We start from the raw sequence: 25042 nt of genomic DNA on the forward strand, positions 1-25042 counted from the left end.
CTCACCAAGAATGAGTCGCAGGGACAGCCACAGAGCACATGAGCTCTGGCCAGCAAAGGAGAAGTCAGAGTCCAACAGCAGCACAGAACCTGCCCAGCGGAGTTACACAACGAGTCATCTGGGATGGAGGGATAAAAGGACTGAAACTCTCAGGGCAAGGATGCTGAAGCTCCCACTGACAGCCTTCGGCATTAGAGAGGCCTCGACACGGAGAAATCCAAGAATTCAAATCCCACCTCCCCATCCTCCCTAGAAATGAAACAGGACAGTCTCAACAACACTGAGCCTCCTGGTCTCACCTTGCAGAACCACATGCTCATGAAGGCACTACCCCACGCCCCAGCCATGCACACCATACCCTGGGAGTGAGCCAAAGCCCAGACCCAGGGAGCCACATTCGAAACTACAGGGGAGCCAGGCTGCCACTAGAGGCCTTGGTCACCTGTCTATATGCGGGGCATGCTGACAGTACAACTCCCCTTCTGCAGCTCAAGTCCCCTCTCACTCTAAGACTGCAGTTGCAGGAGCCACCGCAGCAACAGCTAACAAGAGCAGCTGAGTGACCCAGAATCAGCTGCTTCCTGCCCTGAGCTTGGTTGGCTGCCCCAGCAGGGCCCCAAGCAAAGGGACGGTACCCACACCTGCCAGCTGGCTGCCTGTGAAACCTCTGGACCCTTCCACAGCACCAAAGCAACTCCTTGGGCTTTGCCAATAAAGTGCAATAGAAGGAGATTCCAGCTCTTAACTGCATCAGGTTCTCAAGTGCTAGAGGGTGTGTAGCACCTGGGCAAGGCTGATGCACAAAGATCATTCCCCCATGGGTGCTTTAGGACTCCCACCCTGCTGCAGATCTGCCAGCTCACTCAACAGTCTCTGTAAGCTGCTGTAACCTGGTACAGAGGGGAAGATCTCTGGGCAGCTCCCAGAGAACTGATGCCCTCCCCAGGGAACTGAGCCAACTCCAGACGCCCCCCTCAATCCACCTCTAATTCAACTCCCCAAATCAAGCATGAATCATGACCCTGTGTTACCTGCCAGTTTGGGCACTGAGACAGCAAAAAGCCACAATCCCTGTCCTTACAGTGCTCCCTCGGGCTTAGCAAAGGGGAGGTGTGGAAAAGGAAGGTGGAAGCAGAATCACTAGGCTAACAAGCCAGCAGCTGCAGAGGAAAAATCCTTGCCTACCAAGGGTCAGACCCTTCTCTCTCTCTCCAAGACCCACTCCACATAGGAAACAATCCCCAGGAAAACCCTAACTTACTCCTTGCCTGCCACTTGCAGCAAAGCTGTCCCTCAAGGACTGTTTCTTATTGGGGTGTGAGTGACTCCAAAGGATGGTTGCTGGGTAGGGATACAGAGGGTGAGAAAAGGGAAGAACGGGACCCTTAGCAGGGGTTCAGGGTCTTCGTCCACAGGTGGTCGGCTCCTTGTCATCTGACAGGTGCAAACACAGTACACAGTAACACAGTGAATGGGGAAGGGAGGCAAACTGGCCACCTTTCCGGGCCCTGCACTCCTGCCTGTTCTAGATCTGACACAGTAAAGATCCAAACAGGACCAGGTTTCCACCCATTAAAGAGAAAATTCTCCTAAGCCAAGATGGTTCTGCTTAGCAGGACCTGAGCCCAGGGCCAGCAGCTGGGCATTCCTTATACCCAGCACCACCTGGGGAGTTAACCCTCAAAAGCCACACTGCAGATATTCAGAGAGCTCAGCCCATTCCTCCCCACAGAAATATGGCCATTCTTCAGAGAGCCTCCAGCCCTTCACTGGCAAGACTAATGGACCACACAGACATGAGAATAACAGTCTCTCCCTTGAGGTATACACCAAGAAAGAGAAGCCAAGGAGAGATGCACAAAGAATCCAGGGACCTGGCTGGCTGTGGGTCAGACAGAGAACTCCTGTATCTTCTCTAGAGGAGGGAAGAGTTGGTAACTGAAGGTGTCTGAGCAGAACCCCAGGCTGTCAACAGAGCTCTGCTAGGGAGGATGTGATGGGTGGTGGGCCACAGCAGTGAGGGCACTGCAGAAAGCTTGATAGGAGGGCATCTAGTTCTGTGAACGGCAAACAGAAGCCACAGACTGAGGAAGACAGAGAGGACGACAAAGTCTGGAGCTGGGTGCCCAGGAAGAGGGCAGAGCCCCTGGTAGGACGTCAGGACACAGAATGAGAGGATTCAAGGCGGACGGTGACAAACACAGCTCAAGGCACACCACGTCCTGGCTCCTGGCAGGACTGCTGTGCCCAGCAGGCAAACGGAAAGGAATGTGTGGAGCACCGGAACAGACAAAAAAGAAAACAAACAAGCAACTAGCAGTGAAGATCTGGAAGCTGTCCACAGAGAAGTACTCATGGAAACTACGGGACTGCCAGAGCGAACCTGGAGGGTAGGGAGAGGGGGACAGAGGCAAGGACACCCCCTTAGGAAGCACCTGCTAAGAGGCTATGGCCAGGGGCAACACACTCACCACCCAGCTTTGCCCCAGCAAAGGAGACCCTATCTGCATTTGCATTTGAGGAAATACACCATGAGGAGAGTCGGCAAGTGTTTAGATCATCAAGATTCAAACACACACCCCACAGAGGACTACCCACCAGGCTGTACTGCCTCGAGGAGAGAGTGCCAGAAAGCACCAGGGATGTGAGGGGAAGGGCAGGCAGGGGGTTAAGCGATCAGCAAGAATCACGAATGACCTCTCAAAGAACAAGGTCCCCTACACTGAGCAGCTCTTGGGGCGAATGACCACAGCAGGCCCCAGCAGCAGGAACACATTTATAAGCACCCAAGTCTTCCTGTCCAGGGAACCCACCTCCTACATGCTGGTGGGGCTGAAAGGTGGTAATGCCAGCAAAGCACTTGGCCCATGGTAAACTGCCTGAGTGCCTACTGCAGGCTCAACATGGTGGCAAAAGGACAAAGGAGAACCAGGATCGTCATCTCCACAGACCTGGGTTTCAGCTGGGGGGCAAAACAAGAATACACACAAGCTCAACCAGGAGACAGAGCTTAGCGCCAAGCAGAGCACACGGTGAGGGACGACATCAGGAAGCCAGCGAGCACCCAAGACAGCGAGACAACTCTCACCCAAGACAGCGAGACGCTTCCCCAAGCAGCCTGACACTCACAGGCTAGCTGGCATGTGGAAGAGGGGCAGGGATGGACAGTCCAAGCAGCAGTCAAGGGTGTGGAAGTCACAATCACCAAAAACAGACACTTCCACACCAAGAGCTGAACACCTGGCCATGCCCCAACTCCCCCTGAAGCCTAGGGGCTGAGTGGGCAGTGCTGCGTGTGCTGTCTCCAAAGGCTGCAGAAGGACGGACAGGGAGCCACCTCCACAGGTCCCCCTGCACTGCCACTCACGACAGCAGGTGCCGGGAAAGATGAAACTCCAGACCAAGGGCTAGCACCCAACTCAGGCTGCCACTTCCCCATCCACAACCCCAGCAGCAGGCCCCAAGGGAGGCTGCTTGCCCAACGGAAGGCCAGCATTCTCAGTTCTCACACAATCCTACCTTTCCCCAGCTCTACCATCCCAGAAAACCTCAGCTGTGGAACCTCCAGGAACCTCTGTCAATGCCCAGAACTATCCTGGCATCCAAAGCACCCCACAGCCTGGCTCCCATCCTCTTTCCCTGCCTGATCTCCCACCCTGTACCTTGCCATCCCCCATCCCAGCACGATTCCCAGTGTGTATGTCCCCACCCACTCACACTGCTACAACTTGGCTCACAGTTCACCTGAAAGAGCAGTCCCTGTCTCCACTTGTCCAAATCCAAGCCAGCCTCTAAGCATTGGTCAAATGCCACCCCTTCCTTGAAGCCCTCCTGAACAGTCACTAGGAATCACTCCAGTCTCCTTTGCTTTTCCTATATACCTCACTTACATGATAGTTGGGCATATGGTCTGAGATATAAATATATGAGATATAAATACATATATGCACACACGGCCAGATATGTATGGTGCACATTTTTTTTCTGTCCTTTCTGTTTCACTGTGTGTCTTTCAAGAGTTTATCTATACCTCTGTGCCAGCCCCAGAGCTCTTAACAACTGCCTTGCACAGAGCAGGTGCCCACTGAATAAATTCAACTATCCCTGGCTAGGACCTCACTGTTCTGGAGAGTTCTGGAAAGTTCTCCAAACCGTGGTACCTACCCATCAGGTGAGCCCTGATGAATATTTTCAAATGAAACAGGATAGGAAAAATGAACAAGAAGATAATCAAGCATATAGGAATTTGCAGCGTCCAGGAACCTCTGACTTGAATGATATCTGTCTGCACTCTGGATTGAGATGGAAAATGTACTGTTAGCCACCGGTCATGCTTCCATCCAAGAATTTAAAAAAAAAAAAAAAAAGAAGCAGGCTATCGGGTGCCATCTGAAACAGAACTCAGGAAAAGTTCCTGGGGGTTGAGGGTCACTACACACCCATGCTATGTTTCCGTCTTCTACCTCAGCATCACAGCAGATCATCACAGTAGGAACATCCCAGCAGGTCCAAGAGACTCAGGACAAGCCCAGCTCCAGGGTGAGTCGACCTATAACCAGCTTTATGACAAAAGGGGATGGAGCACTTAGCCCTCAGCTTACCGCCCGTGTGTCGGAGCAGCAATTCCTGCAGGCGCTGACTCTAAGTCAGCTCAGCGACACCAGGCCAGGAAGCCTCCTCCAGAGTTTCTGCAGGAGCCCAACACCTAGGTCAGAGAAGGGCACTTGATCTGGGCTTGGCCACACAGGGCTCTGGGGCCACCTCACCTGTCTCGGCACCCAAGCCTGGCTCCTGCTTTGCCTCCCGTCAGCCACTCCAACACAGGCCCTTGCAACCTGGGAATCATGCAGCCCTGCCATGGATCTCTAAACATGTTCTGAAGCCTCGTTCCTCAGGAGCTCTTTTCATTCTTACATAATGAATTTCTCAGCCCTAATTAATGCAAGGAATGGGATGATATACATTTCTCTGTTGCTTTAAGTTACAACCAATTGGACACTTTGAGGAAAGAGCAGCTTCCAGCAAAAGGGTCAGATAAGCTAAAATCAATAGAAGCCACACCTTCAAATCTTTCAAATCACATCTTCCCTCCCCTGGCCATCCGTGAGTCAGACCCCTACGTGGGCATGAAGCAGCCTTCAAGTCAGAAAATGACCATTCAGGCTAATGGTGGGAGAGGCAGACAGCATTCACACTACAGCCTCTGGGAGCAACCAGGTAGCAAAGAAGGGACATAACCAGGATATGCAATGGAAAACAGCAGGAGGAAGGTACTTAGAGGACTTGTCAGGGGGAAAAAAAAATCTCTAGGGCCCAGCACAATGGCCTAGCGGCTAAAGTCCTCACCTTGAACACCGGGATCCCGTATGGGCGTCGGTTCTAGTCCCAGCGGCTCCACTTCCCATCCAGCTCCCTGCTTGTGGCCTGGGAAAGCAGTCGAGGACAGCCCAAGGCTTTGGGACCCTGCACCCACGTGGGAGACCCAGAAAAGGTTCCTGGTTCCCAGCTTCGGATTGGCACAGCACCGGCCGTTGCGGTCACTTGGGGAGTGAATCATCAGACGAAAGATCTTCCTCTCTGTCTCTCCTCTCTGTATATCTGACTTTGTAATAAAATAAATAAATCTTTAAAAAAAATCTCTAACAATACAGGTGAGCAAGTGGTTCTCCTACAAACTGGTCATAGCTACTAGGTTATGTTACTGATATGATCGGATAAAACAGTAACACAAAATGTACCAACTGGGAGTAGACATTTGGGCCAGCAGTTAAGGCAACAGTATACAGGCCAGTGCCCCACAGCTGAATGCCTGAATTCAAGTCTCAGCTCTACTTCTAAGCAGATATATATATATATTTTTTAAGATATTGTTTATTTTTATTGGGAAGGCAAATATACAGAGGGCAGGAGACACAAAAAGAAAAATTTTTTGTACACTGATTCACTCCTTAAGTGACCACAATGACCAGAACTGAGCTGATCCGAAGCCGGGAGCCAAGAGCTTCTTCCAGATCTCCCACATGGTGCAGGGTCCTAAGGTTTTGGACCATCCTCCACTACTTTCCTAGGCCACAAGCAGGGAACTGGATGGGAAGTGGAGCAGCCAGGACACGAACCAGTACCCATATGCAATCCTGGAGCATGCAAAGGCAAGGATTTAGCCACTAGGCTATCATGCAGCTCTGCTTCTGACTGCAGCTTTCCACTCATGCAGACTCCAAGAAACAGCAGATCACGACTCAGGATTTCAGTTCCTTGCCACTCATGTGAGACACCCAGATGGAATTCCTGGCTCCTGTGGCTTCTGGCTTCGGCCTAGCTAATGGATGAGTATTCTCTTTGCTTTTCCGAACAATTAATGAATGGATGTTTCCGAAGAAATGGCAAACCTGCAGCTCCCTAGAGGTGGGTTACAAAAAAACAGTAAGAAGGACAGAAACCACTACCCCCATGGAGGAGACAGGTAGCTACAGCACCTGACAGAGCACTGTGGTGGTGGCCCAGGGTCCCTAGAACCCCACAGCAATGAGGCACTTCCAGGCTTGTTAAGAGTGTTCCAAAAAATGGAAGAGCTGCCCTGGGAACAATGACATCTCCCTCTGGAGGGTGGGGGGCTCCAAGGAGAGGCAGCAGAGGATTTTAGAATGGGGTGGCCACAAAACCCCACCGAATCCATATCCTGTGACAACAAATGGGCAGGAGTCAGGGCACTGCATTGCGTCAGGCCTGCTGGACCAGGGATACAGAGTGAGAGGCCTCCACCTGCCCTGAAAGGTGAGGGAGGGTCTGGTGTGATGACTCAGTGGCTAAATCCTCACCTTACAGCACTTGGATCCCATATGGGCCCTAGTTCATGTCCCAGCTGCTCCATTTCCCATTTAGCTACCTGTCTGTAGCCTGAGAAAAGCAAAGCAATAAAGGATGGCCCAAAGCTTTGGGATCCTGCACTCACTTGGGAGACCCAGAAGAAGCTCCTGGCTCCTGGCTTCAAATCAGCTCAGCTCTGTGGCCACTTGAGGAGTGAGCTATTGGATGGAAGATCTTTCTGTATCTCCTTCTCTCTGTAAATCTGCCTTTCCAATAAATCTTTAAAAAAAGAAAATACAGGGCAGTACGTGGCTGGGAGAGATGGGAGGAAGCAGATGCACAAAATGCAATGCATTTTCTATCTCTGCTCCCTAGAACCAAAGACCAGAAAAGTTGGTGTGGCTTCAAGTTTCCAAAGCCAGTTCTTAGAGCTAGGCGCCTGTACCACCTGTGGAATTTCAGCTGACACTTCAGTACTGTTGATTTTGTTTGGAGCAAAGAGTAGTAGATGCCAAGCAAGACTGTCCCTCTTTCAGCTTCTCTTAAAAAAGAGACAAAGAGAAAAAAACAAAACAAGCGAAGGCCCAGAGCCCAAGGCCATGCCGCGCTGTAGGCGGCCTACGTGAGCTTCCTTTATCCAACCACAAAAAGGCATCCGTGGAACCAGCGAGGGGCCCTGGAACGGCATTTCCAAGCCCAGCGGCTCCTGTGTTGAGGTTAGCAGTTACCCAGGGGCCAAGAGCCACGGGGCAAACAGCCCATAGCCCTTGTTACACAATGATGGAACCCTTATCTCTCTGTGCCACAGTCGGTTGCAGCCATTGCGTAGAGCTACAACCACAGGCACACTGGCCTGCCAGAGATAGCTGTCTCGGCCCCTATCGGAAGGCAGGAGGGGCACAGACGGTTAGCCTGAAGGCAGACTTTGCACTTCTATTAAAAGTGAATAAGAGGCTCGGCGACAGTCCAGCTGCCCAGCTCTGAGCTCTCACTTCCTTTGCTCCTGCCTGCGCAGCCTCCCTCCCAGGATCTCCGCCCACCCAGGAGAGCCGGCTTGTGTCCGTTTCATGTCATTTCATCAATCTTGGTGGAGTATGAGATGCAGGTCTGGGAAGGGGAGGGCCAGTCTCTCCGCTCCTTCTCCTACTGTTTCTCCAAGGCAGGCAGGAAACAGGGGCAGCTGGATGTGTGGCTGGTGAACACAGTTTCGGTGAGGATATCTCAGGACACTTCACTCTAGTCCTCAAATGTCATCAAAGTCCCACCTGCCCAAGATTAAGTCTGCGACAGCACAACACTCAAGTTTGTGGAGCAACTACAATTGTTCTAGGCATGGCACACAGAGGTATTAAGAATGAGGAGACTTCAGGACGCGCACCCCATAATGGAATCAGAAGGTTAAGTTCATTTCTGGTGCGAAAAAAAAGGCAATTTTTGAAAATGTTGTAAACTAGGGATTTTCAACAAGTTCAGGAAAATATCTACTGGGAAAAGATCATACAGAGATTTCAAAACGCTCCTTCACCAAATGACCATGCCTTCGGATTCCATTAACTGTTGGAAGTGCCCTCACGGAAGATGGACTCTGTCTCTCTCCCACCCCATATCTCTGCCTCTGGCTCTCAACCCTCTGCTTTCAAATTAATTAAATATGCACTCCATCTCTGAACATGCATCTGAATAAGTACCATAGCCCTTTCACTTCCCAGTCCCTATCACAGTCATCAACATACATGGTATTTTAAGTAGTTACCTTTCTGTGTGAATCAGGGACAAATTGTTTGTCTTACTAACCTTTGATCTCAAAATCCCCGACACACAGCATTGCCCATAAACTCTGAGGAACTGACATACTTGGGTGTCATCAGGACAGTAGTGCGGGTAATGAACACCCCAAAAGCACAGGTACCTAGCCCTTCACCAGGATCTGAAACTGTACTGACAGCACTCTAGGCCACCTCACCCAGCGACACAGAGAGCAGACCTGGATGGTTGGGTTGGCTTGTGAGAGAGCAATCAAAGTAAGCTGTGAAGGACCACAGCCTGCAATGCTAGCATCCCACATGGGTGTCAGTTTTGAGTTCCAGCCTGCTCCACTTCCCATTCAGCTCCATGCTAAGGTATCTGGAAAAGCAGCCAAGGTTAGCTCAGTGCTTGGGCTCCTGCACTCATGTGGGAGACTCAGATGGAGTTCTAGGCTCCTGACTTCGTCGTAGCCCAGGTCTAGCCATATAGACCATTTGTGGAGTGGACCAAGAGATAGACGGAAGCTTTCTTCCTCTCCCCCTGCAATTCTGCCTTTCAAATTAATCAATCAATAAATATTTTTTAACATTAAAAATATGTCTACAAAGTGGGCTGAGGGAGAGATCTGAGATCAAATCCTGGCTTGGACAGCAGCTTGCTCTGTGACCTCAGATGATTTTAAAAACCCCCCCACCCATCACCTCTTACATTCTAGGATTCCTGGTCACCATGCGAGCCCACACCTGCCAGAGTCAGGCATGCAAGAGTCATGCACCCCTTTTGCATCACTTTTCAACCCTCCAAAAATAAACAAACCTTAGCTAATGAATCAGCCAATGCTCGCATTAACAAGAAAGAGAAACATGACGAATCTGAATCAGAAATAACGGCAAGGGAGAAAGCAAATACTGAAATGGATTTTCAATAAAGAACTTTCCTCTAGGTAAGCCTGAAATTTTTTTCCCCACACATATGTGTACTTTCACAAATCCAGTTTGGGAGTGTTCAAATTAGCACAACCTAGCCTTAAATGCAGTGTAAAACACATAGTAAGCATTTTACTTTTATTTATGTCATCAATGGTTTCAATGGGAATGACTCATCCTTCCTCTTTAACACTCTGTTCTAATATGGTTTACTATAAATACTGCAGAGAAAGAGAAGAGAGGACATGCACAGGGCCCTCTGTACAGCCAGGTCAGACCAGAACCAGGTCTGACCTGAATCCCTGCCTGCTGATGGGTGAGCAATGGTTCCAAGGGGAAGAACAGTCAGCATTCCTCTCTCCACTCTCCGGCGTTCAGAGTAGGTCACCTTGTCAGGAAAGGCAGCTAATACATGCCATGTATGTGCCAGGGACCAGGACAGCATTTGAACACATGAGTTCCTCAAACCTTCCACAGCCTTCCAAAGAGGTAAAGTCAGGATTCCCACTCAGGCTACTGCACCACCCATGCTTATGGCCTCAAGGTGTATGGGTCAAATCTGGATCCACTGCTGCTAGTTCTAGGCAACACCTACCTATGAAGGGCCACAGTTTTTAACAGAAGGGACTTCCAGGAACCCAAACTCACAGGAGGCCACACTGCAAAACCAGAAACAGTTCAGCAATAAACAGGCCCAGGAGGGCCCGGTGGCGTAGCCTAGTGGCTAAAGCTCTCACCTTGCATACGCCAGGATTTCATATGAGCGCTGGTTTAATCCCCGCAGCTCCACTTTCCATCCAGCTGCCTGCTTGTGGCCTAGGAAAACAGTCGAGTACAGCCCAAAGCCTTGGGACCCTGCACCCGCGTGGGAGACCTGGAAGAGGCTTCTGACTCCTGGCTTCAGATCAGCTCAACTCCAGCCACTGGGGAGTGAACCATCGGACTGAAGATCTTCCTCTCTGTCTCTCCTCCTCCTCTCTGTATATCTGCCTTTCCAATAAAAAGTAAATACATCATATTAAAAATAATAATAATAAATAAATAGGTCCAGGCAATCGACTCTTTTTACCCTCTGAATTCCAGCCACGGCAGTTGTCCACCTTCCCATCTACTAAGTGAGACCAGTGTTGCGCCTGGACTGGGCTGACCTGCCAACCCTACACACCCTTGCAGAATCTGCCCTCTGAGCAGTCACCCGCTGGTGCTTGCAGAAACTACCCTCTGAAAGACGGGGCCAAAGAACAGACTTTCGGGAAGGGGCTGCAGCAGCCTCCGCGGACTATAGGATCATTTATTAGATATGGTATGTCTACGGGGCAACAGAAGCATCTTGCAAATGGAGACCTTTACAAGCATAACACACAGGCATTTTCACCTATTATTTTATCTGCTGGCTACCAGCGGAGGGTTAGTATAGTCACCAATTCAGCAAGGCCCGGAAAAAAAGTTTCACTGCTCCTTTAGGAATTTCTCCCCTAGGCCAAAATAGCAAGACTCTGAGGGCTCAACAGCAGTTTATCCAGTACCCTCACTGCATCAGGTACTTTACGCCTATTTTATAGTCATAAGCATAGCTAGCTGGTCCCTTTGTACCAAACAAGGAAACGGGAGCTCAGAGAAGCCAAGTAACTTTCCCAAGATACACAGTAAATTCAAGAGCCTGGGTTTTTGCCCAGCATGTCTCCTTTGGAAATCTGAGTCCTTTCCTTTCCTCCATCCTGCCCTTGGCACCTACACTACTTTCACTACTTCCTGGAGGAGTCTTTCAGCAGTGAGGACTCATAGCCATCCCACCCCAATTCCTACAGTCTGGCTCTATTTTCAGCATCCTGTGGACTTTGTGCTCAGCTGCTTCAACTTCCCATGAGGCTCGAAAGAGCATGCTCCATGACCTGCAAACACTACATGGACCTCAGAACAAAGCTATCAGCTAGGTCCCCAGTTTAGCAGCCCCGCCAGACCCTTTTGTTTGATTCTCAGACAACTTATTGACTAAGCTGATGGGGTCATAAGTTTTCACCCAGAAGTGGCAAATTCAGTGCACACAAAGAATTCTACACACTGAAGAGTTACAACTTGCACAGTTTGTGTAACACTGATGACTTACCCACCAACAACTTGGAGGGGTAGGACAGGGCAAGGGAGAAAGAGGTAGGGGCTAAAGAAGCAAAGATCTGTATTAACAGGGGCACAGGCAACTCACTTGATGAAATGTTCTGTGGCACCGTGGGTCCACAGGATGGAGGAGGGTAGCAGGTAAGGGCAGGAAGCTGACAAAACGTGTGATCGATGCAGCTGCTGTGGTTGACAAGACCTGTTTTCTGCCATCAGGCTCTTTCCCACATCTCCACCCCAATCTGAGAAAGGTTCCACCTCCCCACCTGGTCCCCCCTCCCCACCTGGTCCCCCCTTCCAACACCACCACCCCTCACCCCGACCCTACAGTTTATCTTTGCATATTGGAAAAACTGGCATTTATCAAGTCATCTACTCCTCATAAGACTGTTAAACAGACTCCAGGGGTTATCAGCCTGAGCTGATACAGGAAGATAAACAGCAACCTCTTATGCAAATAGCACTAAGAATGTGGGACCCGCCGGAGGGCAATAGCAGAGTTTAAAAGAACATGAATCTTAACACTTCTCCTGCTTCGCTGCAGCCCTGGAGCAGCAGGTCCGGGTGGCTTAGCCCCTGCCTTTCCTGCAGGGAGGGGCAGGTGTGCTGCAGGCCCTTCTTGCGAAGCTGGAGCCGTCACAGCCGAGTGACACCAGTTCACTCTGAGCCGAGTTATTTTCCCCAAGACTAGAATGTGCTGTGTTACGGTTGAGGAGGTGGAAAACTGACAGGGAGAGAGAAGATGCTCCCCAAGGCGGAAGTGGGGTTCAGAGGGCAGAGGGCACAAAACCTCCCAGCGATGCCAGGCGTGATCAGTGCAGAGCTGCACCCATGTGCACAGCAAGTGCCCCGTGGATCTGCCTCTGCAGGGAAAGCGGTAGCCAGCAGCCAGGTGGCATCTCTTCGAAGCTTCCTCACTATTCCCAGGACAAACACAGCAAGAATCAAGAGGTGAGTGCAACTGACAAAAGAATTGTAGTCAGAGGGACCTGAGAGTGAGCCAACTGCCTCTCACGCCAGGCTGCAGGCCTGGGGAGGGAGAAAACGGGAGCTGAATGACAGAGTCCAGGGCTGGCCAGAATGAAAGACTGAATGGAATAGGCTAATTTACACAGGAAGTAAGCACTTACCAGACCCTTCATCTCAACACACAAAACCCTCCGCCATATCTGGAAGCAATTACATCCAGTTAACATGATCTGCTTGCCACTAAAATTAACTGCAAACAGAAATATTTTTCACTTTTGCAACAGGGGATGCCAAGGTTTTGGCCTGTTCTCCCCCTCCCTCCCGTCCTGCCCCAAGCCAGTGGATTCTGGCTGCTGGGGAATATTTAGCAGCTACTCTGCTCAAAACACACACATACACACACACACACACACACACACACACACACACACAACCACTCTTGTAGCTGTCAGGCCAGCAGAAAGTAAAACAGAGGATAATTATGAAGGGAAGAGGGGAGGAGGGGGGAGAAACATGGAGAGGTGCAATGAGAACCACGATGCTAGGAAGGGAGGGCGACGGACCAGGCACACAAGCCTGCCTCCCTCCCAAGCCCAGCTCGGTGCTCCATGTTCACAGAGCACTTTGCTGGGAGAAAAGTGGGTTTTTTGAGTCACTGGATTTAGCACCTGCTTCATGTTGTTTTGGGGCTCATCTTTATCCCTCCTGACAAGGGGGTAGGAAGGAAGGTACAGCCCACCCCCATCCAACCACAGGGAAGAGCTTCAGAAATGTGAGTGGAAGCTGAATCCAGCAGATCTTTTACAGGGAAACTCATGATTCCACTTCCACATTGGGCCTTCTCCGGCCCAAGGAAGCTTTCGCCTGCTCTGAGGCTCCAAGCTGCTTCCCCAGGGGAGGCAGACAACATAGGAGAAGCCCAGGAGAGGGTAAGACTCTGCCTTTCACAGCCGTGTGTGTCTGTGTGTGTGTGTGTATGTATGCGTGTGCACGCACACATGCACTCCCCTAGAAATGAGCCAACATCCCGTTCCATGCAACTCCAGGTCTAGCCACCTGAGCCCACCGTGGGGCAAGCATTTATTTTTATTTTCCCGTGAACTGCCATCAACGATGCCGTAAATGCCAGACACAGATGGGCAGATCTGTTTTAAGGTTCCCAAGGAGGCGTTGTGTCCCATCCCTTCCCCCATGACCGCTTTTCTGGATGATTCAGGCACGTTTCCTCCACCCCACCCCACCCCCAGCCCCAGCCCCAACTAAAAAGTGCAGTTCGCTCCTTCATCACCAGCAGTGGCAGCACAGCCGCAGAAGTCACGCATCCCTCTGCCAGACAACTCAGAAACATCTCCAAGAATCGGGAGAAGTTTGCCCTCAAGAACGAGGTTACAGGCTGCTGTTCTCTGCAGAATTCACTTTTAGAAATAACCCTGGCAGGCCTAGGGGAGGAGGTAAGGGACCACTGAGGGGGCCTTTCTTTAAGGACTCTACTCATTGGAGGTAATGGGCTCTGTTCGTTAGGAAAAAATCAGTAAGCTTTCTTAAAACATATCTCTTCAAACTGATATTTTTACACATGAAAAAAATAAATAAAGGAGATGAAGTGGAGGAAGAGGAGTCTTTAAAAAGCTGGTACAAACAGCCTGTTATGAAAAAACTACATGTGGTCTTCAACATCTCTTGGCACCAAAATAAAGTTACCTTGGCATTCTCTCTCCACCAACTTTACAAAGATTCCCTCTCCTGCACAATCTTTCAAATATACAACCAGAGGCCATCCTCCACAACAACCACACTAGGAACTAGGGAATTGGGAGTTACTACTCTCATCTCCCAGGGGAGGAAGCCTGGGTGGGGAGGTAGGATTCCTGCCACCAGGCTTGACAGCTTTTAGAAAGCAGATTGTTTCATCCCCCCACCACCCCAAACCAACAACTGCAAGGATTCAGCCATTACAAGGATGCAAAAAAGAAAAAAAAGAAATTCCACCCCAAGTCCTTCCAGCCCCAGAAACAACACCTGGGGGTCTCTCCTTACACACACACACACACACACACACACACACTCTGCTCTGTCACCATGCAGCTGTCCAGGCATGGAAATGGTTAAGTCTCCCTCACCACATAAATCAAGAGTTCAAGGCTGCAACATACCACAATGATTCCCTCTTTACCTATGACAAGAACCAGAGAGGGGCTGAAATCCCAAGCATCCTGCATCGGCTCTCCCCGCCCGCACAGGTTACGCCGCCAGGGTCAGGGCCGCGGACCTTTAGCGGCAACATTCATTTCCTGAACAGGACAGGTTCTCCTGGCCATAAAGCTAATAAGAACTTCCTCGCACGACCAGCTCGGGTTGACGGGCTACTTGTCACTGGCCACGCAGGAGGAGGGCCCTGGTTCCCATTAGCGGGTTATGATGCCAGGTGCTACTAATAAGGTACATCGGGAAGAAACAAGAGCCTGCTAGGCTGCCTCTCCACTCTGGAAGCAATCAGGCCTCCTCCTTGGCTTCAGGGCTGGGGAGGGGCCTTGTTCCAAGAGATGGACAGGGAGGGCACAGAGATTAGGGGCAGGCGCAGTGCTTGGAGGGGGGGAACACTGGGGGAGGTTTGCCAGAGTAGACCTCAGCGGCATCCAATTCACTGAGCAGCTTAAATAGATTTCCAACCATCCCTCCACATTTCCCCCAGCTCCCATAAAAGGCTCCCCCAAATTAACACTAATAATGCTTCCCCCAGTACCCCCGGGCCTGATGGCTCACCCCAGGGCCATTACGGTCAGCCACATCTGCTTCTCACTACGGCAAGCAGAGTTGTGCCAACAGGCCTAATGGCATTAAAAGCCCAACGCTCGGCTAATCCACTCAGACAGCAAGGCCCGGTGAGGGTGGCAAGGGCTTGGCAGCTCCCTTGTCAGGCTCAGGGTCCCAAGAGAAGGGAGAAGGATGAAGGTGGCAATCTCATTCGATCCGTTTGTTCTATAAGCTATACTCAGAGATGGGGCTAGCTTCATGTCACAAAAAAGGGGACCCACTCTGAAAACACTAGGATGCAGTCATCAGCCATAGTTAATGTGGTGCTAGCATCAAATCCAAGCTGGCCCACCCTGCCCAGGCTTCAATGCCTGTACATAGCCATCAGACTGCCCTGAAGCCTGTGGCTTGCTGGTGTGCCAGTCCTGTTTCTTGCAGGTCTGGAGGTGGTTGGTTGTATGCTTGTAGCTACCTTCACTTCTTGCTCCTCAGCAGAGGATCTCAGCGGTTCTAGGAGGGGAGACTCGCCAAACTACCTCTCCTTTCCATCAAATTACCTGTGACTGAGTCTCCTACTAACTTCCTGGACAATGACCCACTGCTTCTAAGAAGTTTCCTTCCTAACTGGGATGTATCCTACTGCAAGGCTGTATCCCAATCTGTCACCAGGTCAGAGTGGATGGGGAACAGGGAGTTTCGACTGGAGCAGGTTTTGGGTAAAGTTTCTGAGAAGAGGCAGGATGCAGCCACAGTTCTCCCAGACTGAGCCAGCATCATAAGGACACTGGGACTTTTCAGGGGAAACAGTGGAAAGGGGGTTTTCTGATTATGCTGGCATGGAATTAACAGCACAGGATTTTTATTTTTATAACTGCATTTATTTTTCTCTTCCTTCTTCTCTTGTCTTGAGTCAGCACGAAAAGTTTCTATCACTGAGAGCTGCTGTCTCCACTGCGATGAGATGATAACGACATGGAATTCCTTGGACCCATGGACAAACCTGGACCCCCAGGGATCCAAACTCCTGGAGCAAATAACACACTAACTACCCAGGACCACAGGCAGGGAGGAGGTCAGGGCAGCTTTGCCACAGACTAGCCCAGTAATCTCTCAAGCTTCTCTTGCCCTATCAACAATGTGAAACTAGCACCCACCTCTCTGGGCAGCTGGAGATACTGACCAGGAATGTACTTAACCCAGAACCTGATATGTGGGGGTTATTGCTGTGGCACAGAGAATTAAGCTGCTGCTTGAAATGCTGGCAACCAATATTGGAATTCTGGTTCAAGTCCCAGCTTCTCCACTACTCATGAGCCTGGGAAGGCACCAGAAGATGCCCCCAAGTCCTTGGGTCCCTGAACCCACATAGGAAAACTGGATGCAGTTCCTGACTCCTGGCTTCAGCCTTGCCCTGCTCCAACTACTGTAGCTTTTTGGGAAATAAACCAGCAGATGGGCGAACTCTCTCTCCTCTGCCAATTCTCCCTTTCAAATAAATAGAATAAATCTTAAATAAATAAATAAATGCTAAAGTTGCTGAGTCCACAGGCAGAAGCATCCCAAAGGAAGGCACTCTGGAATATCTAGTCCAAAGACTGCTTGCAGTATGTTGGTGCTGGTGCCTGGTCTCTGCTGTCACCAGGGTGACATAGACACTGGCAACAGGACACTGTGTTGCTGAGCCACCTCGGCATTTGGAGCTGATGACAGCAGCGCACTGCCCAGCTAAATTTAAACAAGGGACTGGAATGACTCACCAGGCCTCAGGTCATTGGGACAAAGAGTACCCTGGCCACCACAGTACATGAATAGAGAAGCCTCTGGAGACCGATATAGGGACACAGGGAGTCTCAGCCCAAGCCATGGGTGCCCAAGACAGCCATGGCATGGTGCTCTGGCGGGAAAGCAGGAGCTCTCTGCCCATGTGACCCACTTCACAACAGCAGTGGCAATAAACACTCAACCTATGGCATAGCTCCCTGTGCCCAGGATTAAACACATACTGATGACTCCTCATAGCAGTCCAGTGAGTACCTACTAGCAGGATGCCCATTTGACAACCATGTAGGCTCAGAGAGATTACCTCACATAGCCACAGTCACACTAGCTAGGGGCTAGTGAAGCTAGGATCCTGCCCCAAGAGTAAAAAATGTGCACATGTATAAAATACGGCATCAGAGGTCGCAGTGCGGGAATGCTTTGGTCAAATTTTTTGGCTACCCAAAGAATGGTCACAGTCAGGGCTTTCATCAACCATAGCAGAAAGAGAACCTGGCTAAGAAAACCTTCAGTTTTTACAGAAAATTTGGAAACTTTTCAAGGGACAATCAAGGCACACCTGTATTCATTTAGCAACATCTTAAGCCTTATATCCTTATATTTTCACCTTGAGTCGGACTTGCTTTAAAGTCATTCATTTAAATAAAGATTTAGATATAGATATAGAGATCGATAGATCGATTGATAGATAGATAGATAGATATAGTTATTGGCAATGTTTTTCTCCTGGATTAATAAGAAATCAAAACTCTGTGATCCCAGTTTGATTCTATCCATTCAGGATAATCAGTATTGTAAAGATTTGTGATCGTTTTCTTCAAACAAGCCAGCCAGAGAAAAAGGTGTTGCTAACTCCAGCTCCCACCACCCCCCTCCCCACCCCCAATTCCAGCAATTAGCAGCTCTGTCCAACAGTGACAGCGAATTAAAGTGGGACTTCTCACTGAGATGAAAGAGCGGGCAACTTTCCTTCACTGGAAATAAAAGAATTCGCCTTCAGAAGTTCCCGGAGTGCCTTCTAAACCCCAGATGGCGGCAAAACCTAAGCAGGCTGAAGTACTAGAAACTGTGGGCTGAACATGCAGCATCAAATCAGAACGACCCCCTGCGCAGTCGGCCATACTGCCAATCCAGATTCCAAAGCAGAGCAAAAGTCAATTAGCCAGAAAGATTCCATGAAGATGTACGTGTATGCACAAGGGAAGTTTCATAAGAGCTCAACAATCCAGAAAGAGTTCATCCAAATGGCTCATCTTATAAATGAAGAAATTAAACCTCAGGGAGAAAAACACTGGCCATAGTAACACAGCTAAGAAATGCAGGCTAGGTTGCAGTCTTGGCATGCCGTTGCCCCTGAACTGTCGGCTCAACATCCGCTCCCAAAGACCTGATGTTCAGGATCTCGGGAGATTATAAACTGAAGCCATTCATCACCACCACCACCCCCAAAAAAGATACTTCCTGGAAATAGAGACAGATTCAGAAAGGATTTGGGCAAATCTGTGAATGACAGAAGAGCCATAAATAGCTACTAGGACAAGCTGGTATACACCTGACCTTTAGCATTGACGTCAAGGAAGACGGCTGTAGCCTCCAACGGTGGTATCGCGGGGATGGAGTTGGCAACCAAAGACTGGGTCAGATGGCTCCTGCCCAGAACAGCAATACCCATGTGCTTATATGGCCTGGTGCAGAGTGCCCAGGACTGTGAATTAGAGGGCCAACTGGGCACCCAGCTATATCCATTTATAGCTGTGCAGCCAGGGACTGGTCACTTACCTGCTCCAATCTCAGTCTCCGTATCTGCAAATAAGAGCCAATAATGACCCACAATCCCTTTACCCAAAACCCTCGGGTGCTTCAGAAGTCAGAAATGCTCAGCTTTTGGAAGGTGTTCTGCAGTCTACAGTGTTTAGCAACCCTAGCAGAGTCTAGGGCAGCACTCTGTAATCAAACACATTAATATTTTTGTAGCAAAACATATGAATATTCAAAATAAGCGGGATAAATATAGCCTCACGTCAGATCAGATTTTTGCTACTAAATGAGTTTGCCGCAAACTTGCATGAAACCTTTTAGCCTTCCGAGCTTGCCAGACTTCATAATCACAGATACAGGATTAAGGGCCTATACCCCCTGAGGGAGGCCTGGGCGCGAGAGACAGAGAGAGAGAGAGAGAGAGAGAGAGAGCGACAAAGTCATTAAAGGTGTTTTGCAAAGAAGGAAAGTGCTCAAATGGATAACAGGTCTGGCTATGGCTGCTGTTCTCACTCTCACTATTCCACATCAGATCCTTCTCAATAAAGAACTTGGTTTGACATCAGAGGTCCCCAGCAGAAAGAAGAATGAGAACCAAGAGACCCCCCACAATCTCTAACCTCCTCAAAGTGACCTGGATCAACAATAACAGCCCTCTGCGTGGTCAACCACTGGAAACAGGGCAGTTGGCCATCTCACAAAGATCAAGGCAAAGGGCCAACAAGGACTTGGGTACCTCAACCATATGGCTCATGTAACCTTAGAGCTGGCCCCAGAGAAATCTCCAGAAAGGGCTAGGCCCAGGGAGCTAATGGAACCTTGCCTTGTGGCTGCTGAACAATTCCTCAATCCTCAGATGAAAGCTGTGACTCTGGGCAGGATATACAGTGCAGCTGGTGCAGACCCCACTCACTGAACTCCTAAACACACGAAGACCAGCTTGTATGAGCCTAGTGGGAGACTAAGGTGACCCCCGAGAAGTGAGCTCCCAACCTGTGCTGTACCTTGGATTCTTGTCACCTACAAATAGAACTCTTAAGAACAATAAGGTAGACCTGGACAGGCCTAGTGCAGAGCTGCTCCAATCTTTTGAGAGAAAGACCTAGAGAGACAGAGAAGGCCTAGAGGAAGAGGGTCAAGCCTTCTGAAACCACCTCTGTTAAACACTGTGGGCTCACTGGGGAAGGCCTAGGGACTCAGCACTTCTCGGACCTCTGCTTAACAAACTGGCTAACCAATCAGACCACTGTTCCAACTTCACTGGGATTCCTTTTTTGGATTCATTTTGGTAAGGAAGCCCTGCTTCATTGACCAGGCAGTGTCTTTACCCAATCTCTCCAGCAATCTGACTACATTTGACGTTGCTTTTGCATCTTGTTGTTGGCTGCAAGGCCCATGATACACAACTTCCTCAGGCTTCTTTCTAACTCTGTGCCTGACCAACAGGTTCACCCCTCCCTCCACACTAGACTGGGATCATGTTGAGGCCAAAGGCACAGGTGGGACTCCACAACAAACAGCAAATTCCCCCTTGCCTCTCTTCCCAGCTCTCTGCCCTCTTCTCCATACCCTTTTTTGTTTTTTAAAAAGATTTATTTTATTTTTTTATTGGAAAGGCAGATATACAGAGAGGAGGAGAGACAGAGAGGAAGATCTTCTGTCCAATGATTCACTACCCAAGTGACCGCAATGGCCAGTGCTGCGCTGATCCGAAGCCAGGAGCCAGGAACCTCCTCCAGGTCTCCCACGCGGGTGTAGGGTCCCAAGGCCTTGGGCTGTCCTCGACTGTTTTCCCAGGCCACCAGCAGGGAGCTGGATGGGAAGTGGAGCTGCCAAGATTAGAACCAGTGCCCATATGGAATCCCGGCGCATGCAAGGTGAGGACTTTGGGCTACTAGGCCACGCCACTGGGCCCTCCATACCCTTTTGCTCTCCCAACAGAAAAAAAAAAAAAAAAAACAGCTAGAATAACCACTGGGGACTGAAACTTTACCAACGCTCTAGCCTACTGACTTAAAAAGCAAATAAAGTGAACCCTGTAGCCTATTATTTCATCACAGTCATCCACTGTTCATATTTCCAGCCCTTTTCATGGCCCCTTGGCACCCAACTCTCCCACTCAGTTATGGTTTTGCCTTGCCTTTTTGTTTGCACTGGTAACAGTGATGTTTTTTCTTCCACCAGGGTTATTTTTTCAGATCGTTGATGGGAGTGGGTAGAGAACAGTAGAAAATTGGCAAGTAGCATAGTCAGCCCAGGAACTATGAGAGGAAAAGGCCTTCCACGGAGTGCATGGAGCCAGGACCTAAGGGGTTGCCACTCAGAGTCAGGATGAAGCACACACAGGAGTATCTTTTCCTCTCCTTGATTTCTTTTGACCCCCACAGCTGTCCATGGAAGACGCTGTCCCAGTGCTAGCTGCCTGGACTGCAGCAGCTGACTCGCCGCCTCAATCAAAAGCATGTTCTCCCTGTCAACAGCCTTCTATGTGACACTGAGGAGACCAGGACCCGCGTCCCACTGTATCAGGCTCAGAGGGACAGGGATGATGTCCCCCAGGGATGATGTGGCACTGTCTCCCAGGCCACACAACCCCCATGGAAAGGAGCACCATGGACGCTGCAGAACCCAGAACCACAGCAGAGGCTACAGAAATGAGACCCAAACAAGGACAAGGAGACAGAGGGGTCACATGTTCACCATGGCAGGGCCCGCAAGCCAGTTACAGCCCTAGAGGTTTCTACATCTTACTTCATTCACTCAGTACCAACCTTAAGAGTCAGCTCCATTTTTAACCAACAATACGACCAGGCTCGGCAGGTTGAGCAACAGTCATGCAGACAGTCATCTGTCATGCCTACCATCACCCACCTGGGCTCTCTGCAATGGGACAGTCACCCTCCCATCTCACCCAGGGGGAGTGAGGACCCCACCGGCCAGGAACAGGGACGTCTTTGGAGAGCCCTCACAGGTGTAGGAAAGTAAGCAGGATCCTATGAGAGCCAGGAAGCAACATACCCACACCCATTTCTCAGCACACCACTGAAAGGACTTACACAGCAGAGGATGACAAACCTAGGGGGTCAAGTGTGGGGAGGAGCTTTCCTCCAGAGGAAAGTGTGAGAACAAACCCAGCTTCGGTCTACTTCTGAGAGGGACGGATGTCGGGAAGACACACCTAGGTGGCGGTTACTTTTCGTACCCACCGGGGCGGGGGGATGTGGGAGGAGAAATGGGCTCCATTTAACAGCTTGTTTTTCCACCAAGATGGGTCTCCAAACCGCAGCGTCGGAACAGGTTCCGGGGAGGGTGAGCTGCTCGGCTTCCAGAAACTCAGGCCCCACCACCCTCACTTACACCCCACACTGAAGCAGCATCAGAGGCCCTGGGCTGGGTGCCATGGGTGCACATGGGCAGGACCCACACAAGCCCAGCCACAGAGCATGGAGGGTGATTTCTTGCCACCTTGCCCGTGACCTAGAGGCCAGACAATCAAATGACAGGCACACGGTTTCTCATGGACACCAGAGAGAGACAACCCTTCTTCAGAGTCCCCATCTCAGGAGCATCCACGGGCAGGGCTATGGGAACGACATCACACTTCATCAGGAACAGAAGCTGTCCTAACAGCTCCCTGAATGCTAGCCGGAGGAAGCAGAAGCCAGCAACATTTAATTCTGTGTGAGCAGAGATGGGACAGGAGTAACACAGACTGCAAGATCAAGACTTATTCCCACCTTGAATGTTAATCAACCAGCCCCCAACATGTGACTGTAGGAACAGCGACCGAGAAGTGACAGAGAATGTAAAGATGCACATTCGACGGGAGCCACCTACGGCAGCACCTCTTGTCGTCTCGGCGGCATCCAGCTCCCCACCTTCCAAGCTGCAGACAGCATCAGCCTTCCATTGCAGGTGCAGAACCCAGCACCTGAACCTGGGAACACAAGCAGGTCCAGACTCAACCTGAACCCCGCCTTCTCCTCACCTTCCCTCCACTCCCGTCATTCCTGGCAGAGGAGGGTGGAATAGATTACAAAAAAAAAAAAAAAAAGCAAAACGGAGTACCCCCCCCCCCAAAAAATGAGATAGAAGGGCTAAGACCCATGAATTCCCTAATGGCTTGGAAAGACCCCCAACCCTCCTCACCCCACACTGAATAATGTGCCCTCCCACCCCGGAACTTTGGAAGAAGTATTCTTTAAGCAAAAAAAAAATAATAGCAAGGTAAAGAGAGGAAAGCTGGTCCCCAGGTGCAGGAGCAGCCAGGGTTTTAGAAGTTCTGCAGCAGGTGTAGGACTGCAGCGAGGCCTACCTGTGCTGCTCCACAGCCTCGTTGTCAGGAAGCTCAACTCCACACACACTGCACTGCTCGCCCATGCTCCGGCTCTCCGACTTCATACCCACCGCCAGCTCGCCCAGCTTGCTGAACAGCTCCCTCTGGATGAAACCCTGCGGCAGTAGCCCCCCGTAGGTGCTGAAATCCATGGAGACGGCCAGGGCAGGCTGCACGTGCAGGCCAGAGGTCACCGAAGATGGCATGCTCAACACGGCGTCAGCCTTGTGGTTGGGCAACACTGAGTAGATACCCAGGTGTTTCTCGGTGGGCGGTGGTGCAGAGTGCTCCAGGCGGCCTGGAGGGCCCTGGCCAGCCTCAGCTGGGGGTGGCAGCTGCTCGGTGCTTTCCTCCCGCCCGTAGTGCAGCTCCCTAGCGCTGGTGATGACACTGCTGCGTGTTGGGGTCCCAGGACCCTCTTTGCTTCTTTCCTCTACTTTGTCTCCCAGTCCTCCTGAGACACTGGACTCAGCCGGCCCTGGACTGTCCTGGCTGGGGACCTCATCTACCTGCATCATCTCTGTCTTCACCTCGGCCACCGCAGGGTGCCGCCCAGCCAGTGTCGGTTCCTCTGGTCCAGCAGGTGGCTGGAGTGTCCCCTGCAGGAGAGACTGCCCTATGGTCATCAAACTGTCCACGGCAGCTTTGGTGGGACTCATGGCTGAGAGACCAAAGGAGGTGGAAACAGAAGTGCCCTGGCCCACCATAGGCCCAGCAAGGCTCTGTCCAGCCACACTGGCGTACCCGCTCTCCTCGCTGGAATGCTTTGAGATGAAGATGTTCTTGAGGTACCGAGCCTTGCGGTCCTCTTCTTCCTCTGCCCCACCATCAGCCATGGTGGCCTCTGTGTCATTGTCATCTGAGGCCTGGATGGTCTCCAAGATTTTCAGGCACTGCTCCTCCAGGTACTCGATCTCCAGGATCTCAGCCGCATACAGCAGGTCATCCAGGTCTTCTGCCTTGGCCTGCAGCGTGGCTGTGTAGGCATACTCCAGGATCTGCTGGAAGGTCTTTGGCGAGAGAAAGTCCAGAGTATAGTGCTGGCTGTTGCGATGGAAGAGGATCTCAAACATCTTGCTGGTGCAGGCCAGCACCGTCCGGTGGGCGTGGAACTCCTGGCTGTCCACCATGATGACAACATCACACAGAGTCCCAGCCAGCCGCATCTGGTTGGCCTTGCACAGCAGCCCAGTGGGGTGGCTGGGGTTTTGCAGCTGGATCATGCCCATCTTCGTCAGATCCATGGCGCTCCCCTCGGCTCAGGCATTAGGCTCCCCTGGCGTCTCTGCTCTGCGTGGCGGGGCACGGTGGATTTCCTGGACGAGTGCAAGAGACTGAAAAACAGAAGCGGGCAGAGGCAAGAAAGATGAGAACAAGCGGCAGACAGACAGCATCTCCAGGAGGCATGACACTCAGCCTGCTTCGCATCCCCACTCGCACAAGCCCCCAGCAATCGGAAGCTGCCTAAAGGTCTACAAATCTGCCTTTACAAGCCCAGGGATGAGGAAAGTGAGAATGTTCTTGCACAGTACGTGCTACCTCCTCTGCTGGATGACATCTTGAATGAAAGTGAACCATGAATTACAGTGAAGTCCTCTGAATCTGTTCCCAAGCAAGGCCAACATTCACTAGAAGGAGCTGCCCAAGCATCTTAACAATGAAGGAAGATTTTGAGCCCCTCCTTGAGGCAACTTACATGTGCAACTTCGCCCTCAACCTCCAATCATTTGGTGTCTAACACAAAGCAGTTTTTAAAAACCTTGTCACACTTGGAAGCCCCAAGAATCAAAAATTCTTCTGGGACTTGCAGGCTGCAGTTGTGGGGGCCACAGACACCCACTGACAAGGGGCT

The 25042-nt window shown here is 50.7% G+C and overlaps 1 protein-coding gene across 2 annotated transcripts in view; it reads right to left on the reverse strand.

Annotated features, from left to right (window-relative positions):
• Positions 1-25042, reverse strand: part of ZBTB16 (zinc finger and BTB domain containing 16) — a 176044-nt gene that overhangs the window by 147971 nt on the left and 3031 nt on the right. For both annotated transcript variants that reach the window (XM_004585084.3, XM_058663892.1), the window contains exon 2: positions 23170-24524. In XM_004585084.3, coding sequence (XP_004585141.1) covers positions 23170-24434 — 1265 coding nt within the window. In that variant the 5' untranslated portion in view covers positions 24435-24524. The remainder of the gene's footprint in view (positions 1-23169; positions 24525-25042) is intronic.

The sequence above is a fragment of the Ochotona princeps genome, chromosome 4 (genome assembly GCF_030435755.1).
Source record: "Ochotona princeps isolate mOchPri1 chromosome 4, mOchPri1.hap1, whole genome shotgun sequence".
In the NCBI taxonomy this organism is placed as follows: Eukaryota; Metazoa; Chordata; class Mammalia; order Lagomorpha; family Ochotonidae; genus Ochotona; species Ochotona princeps.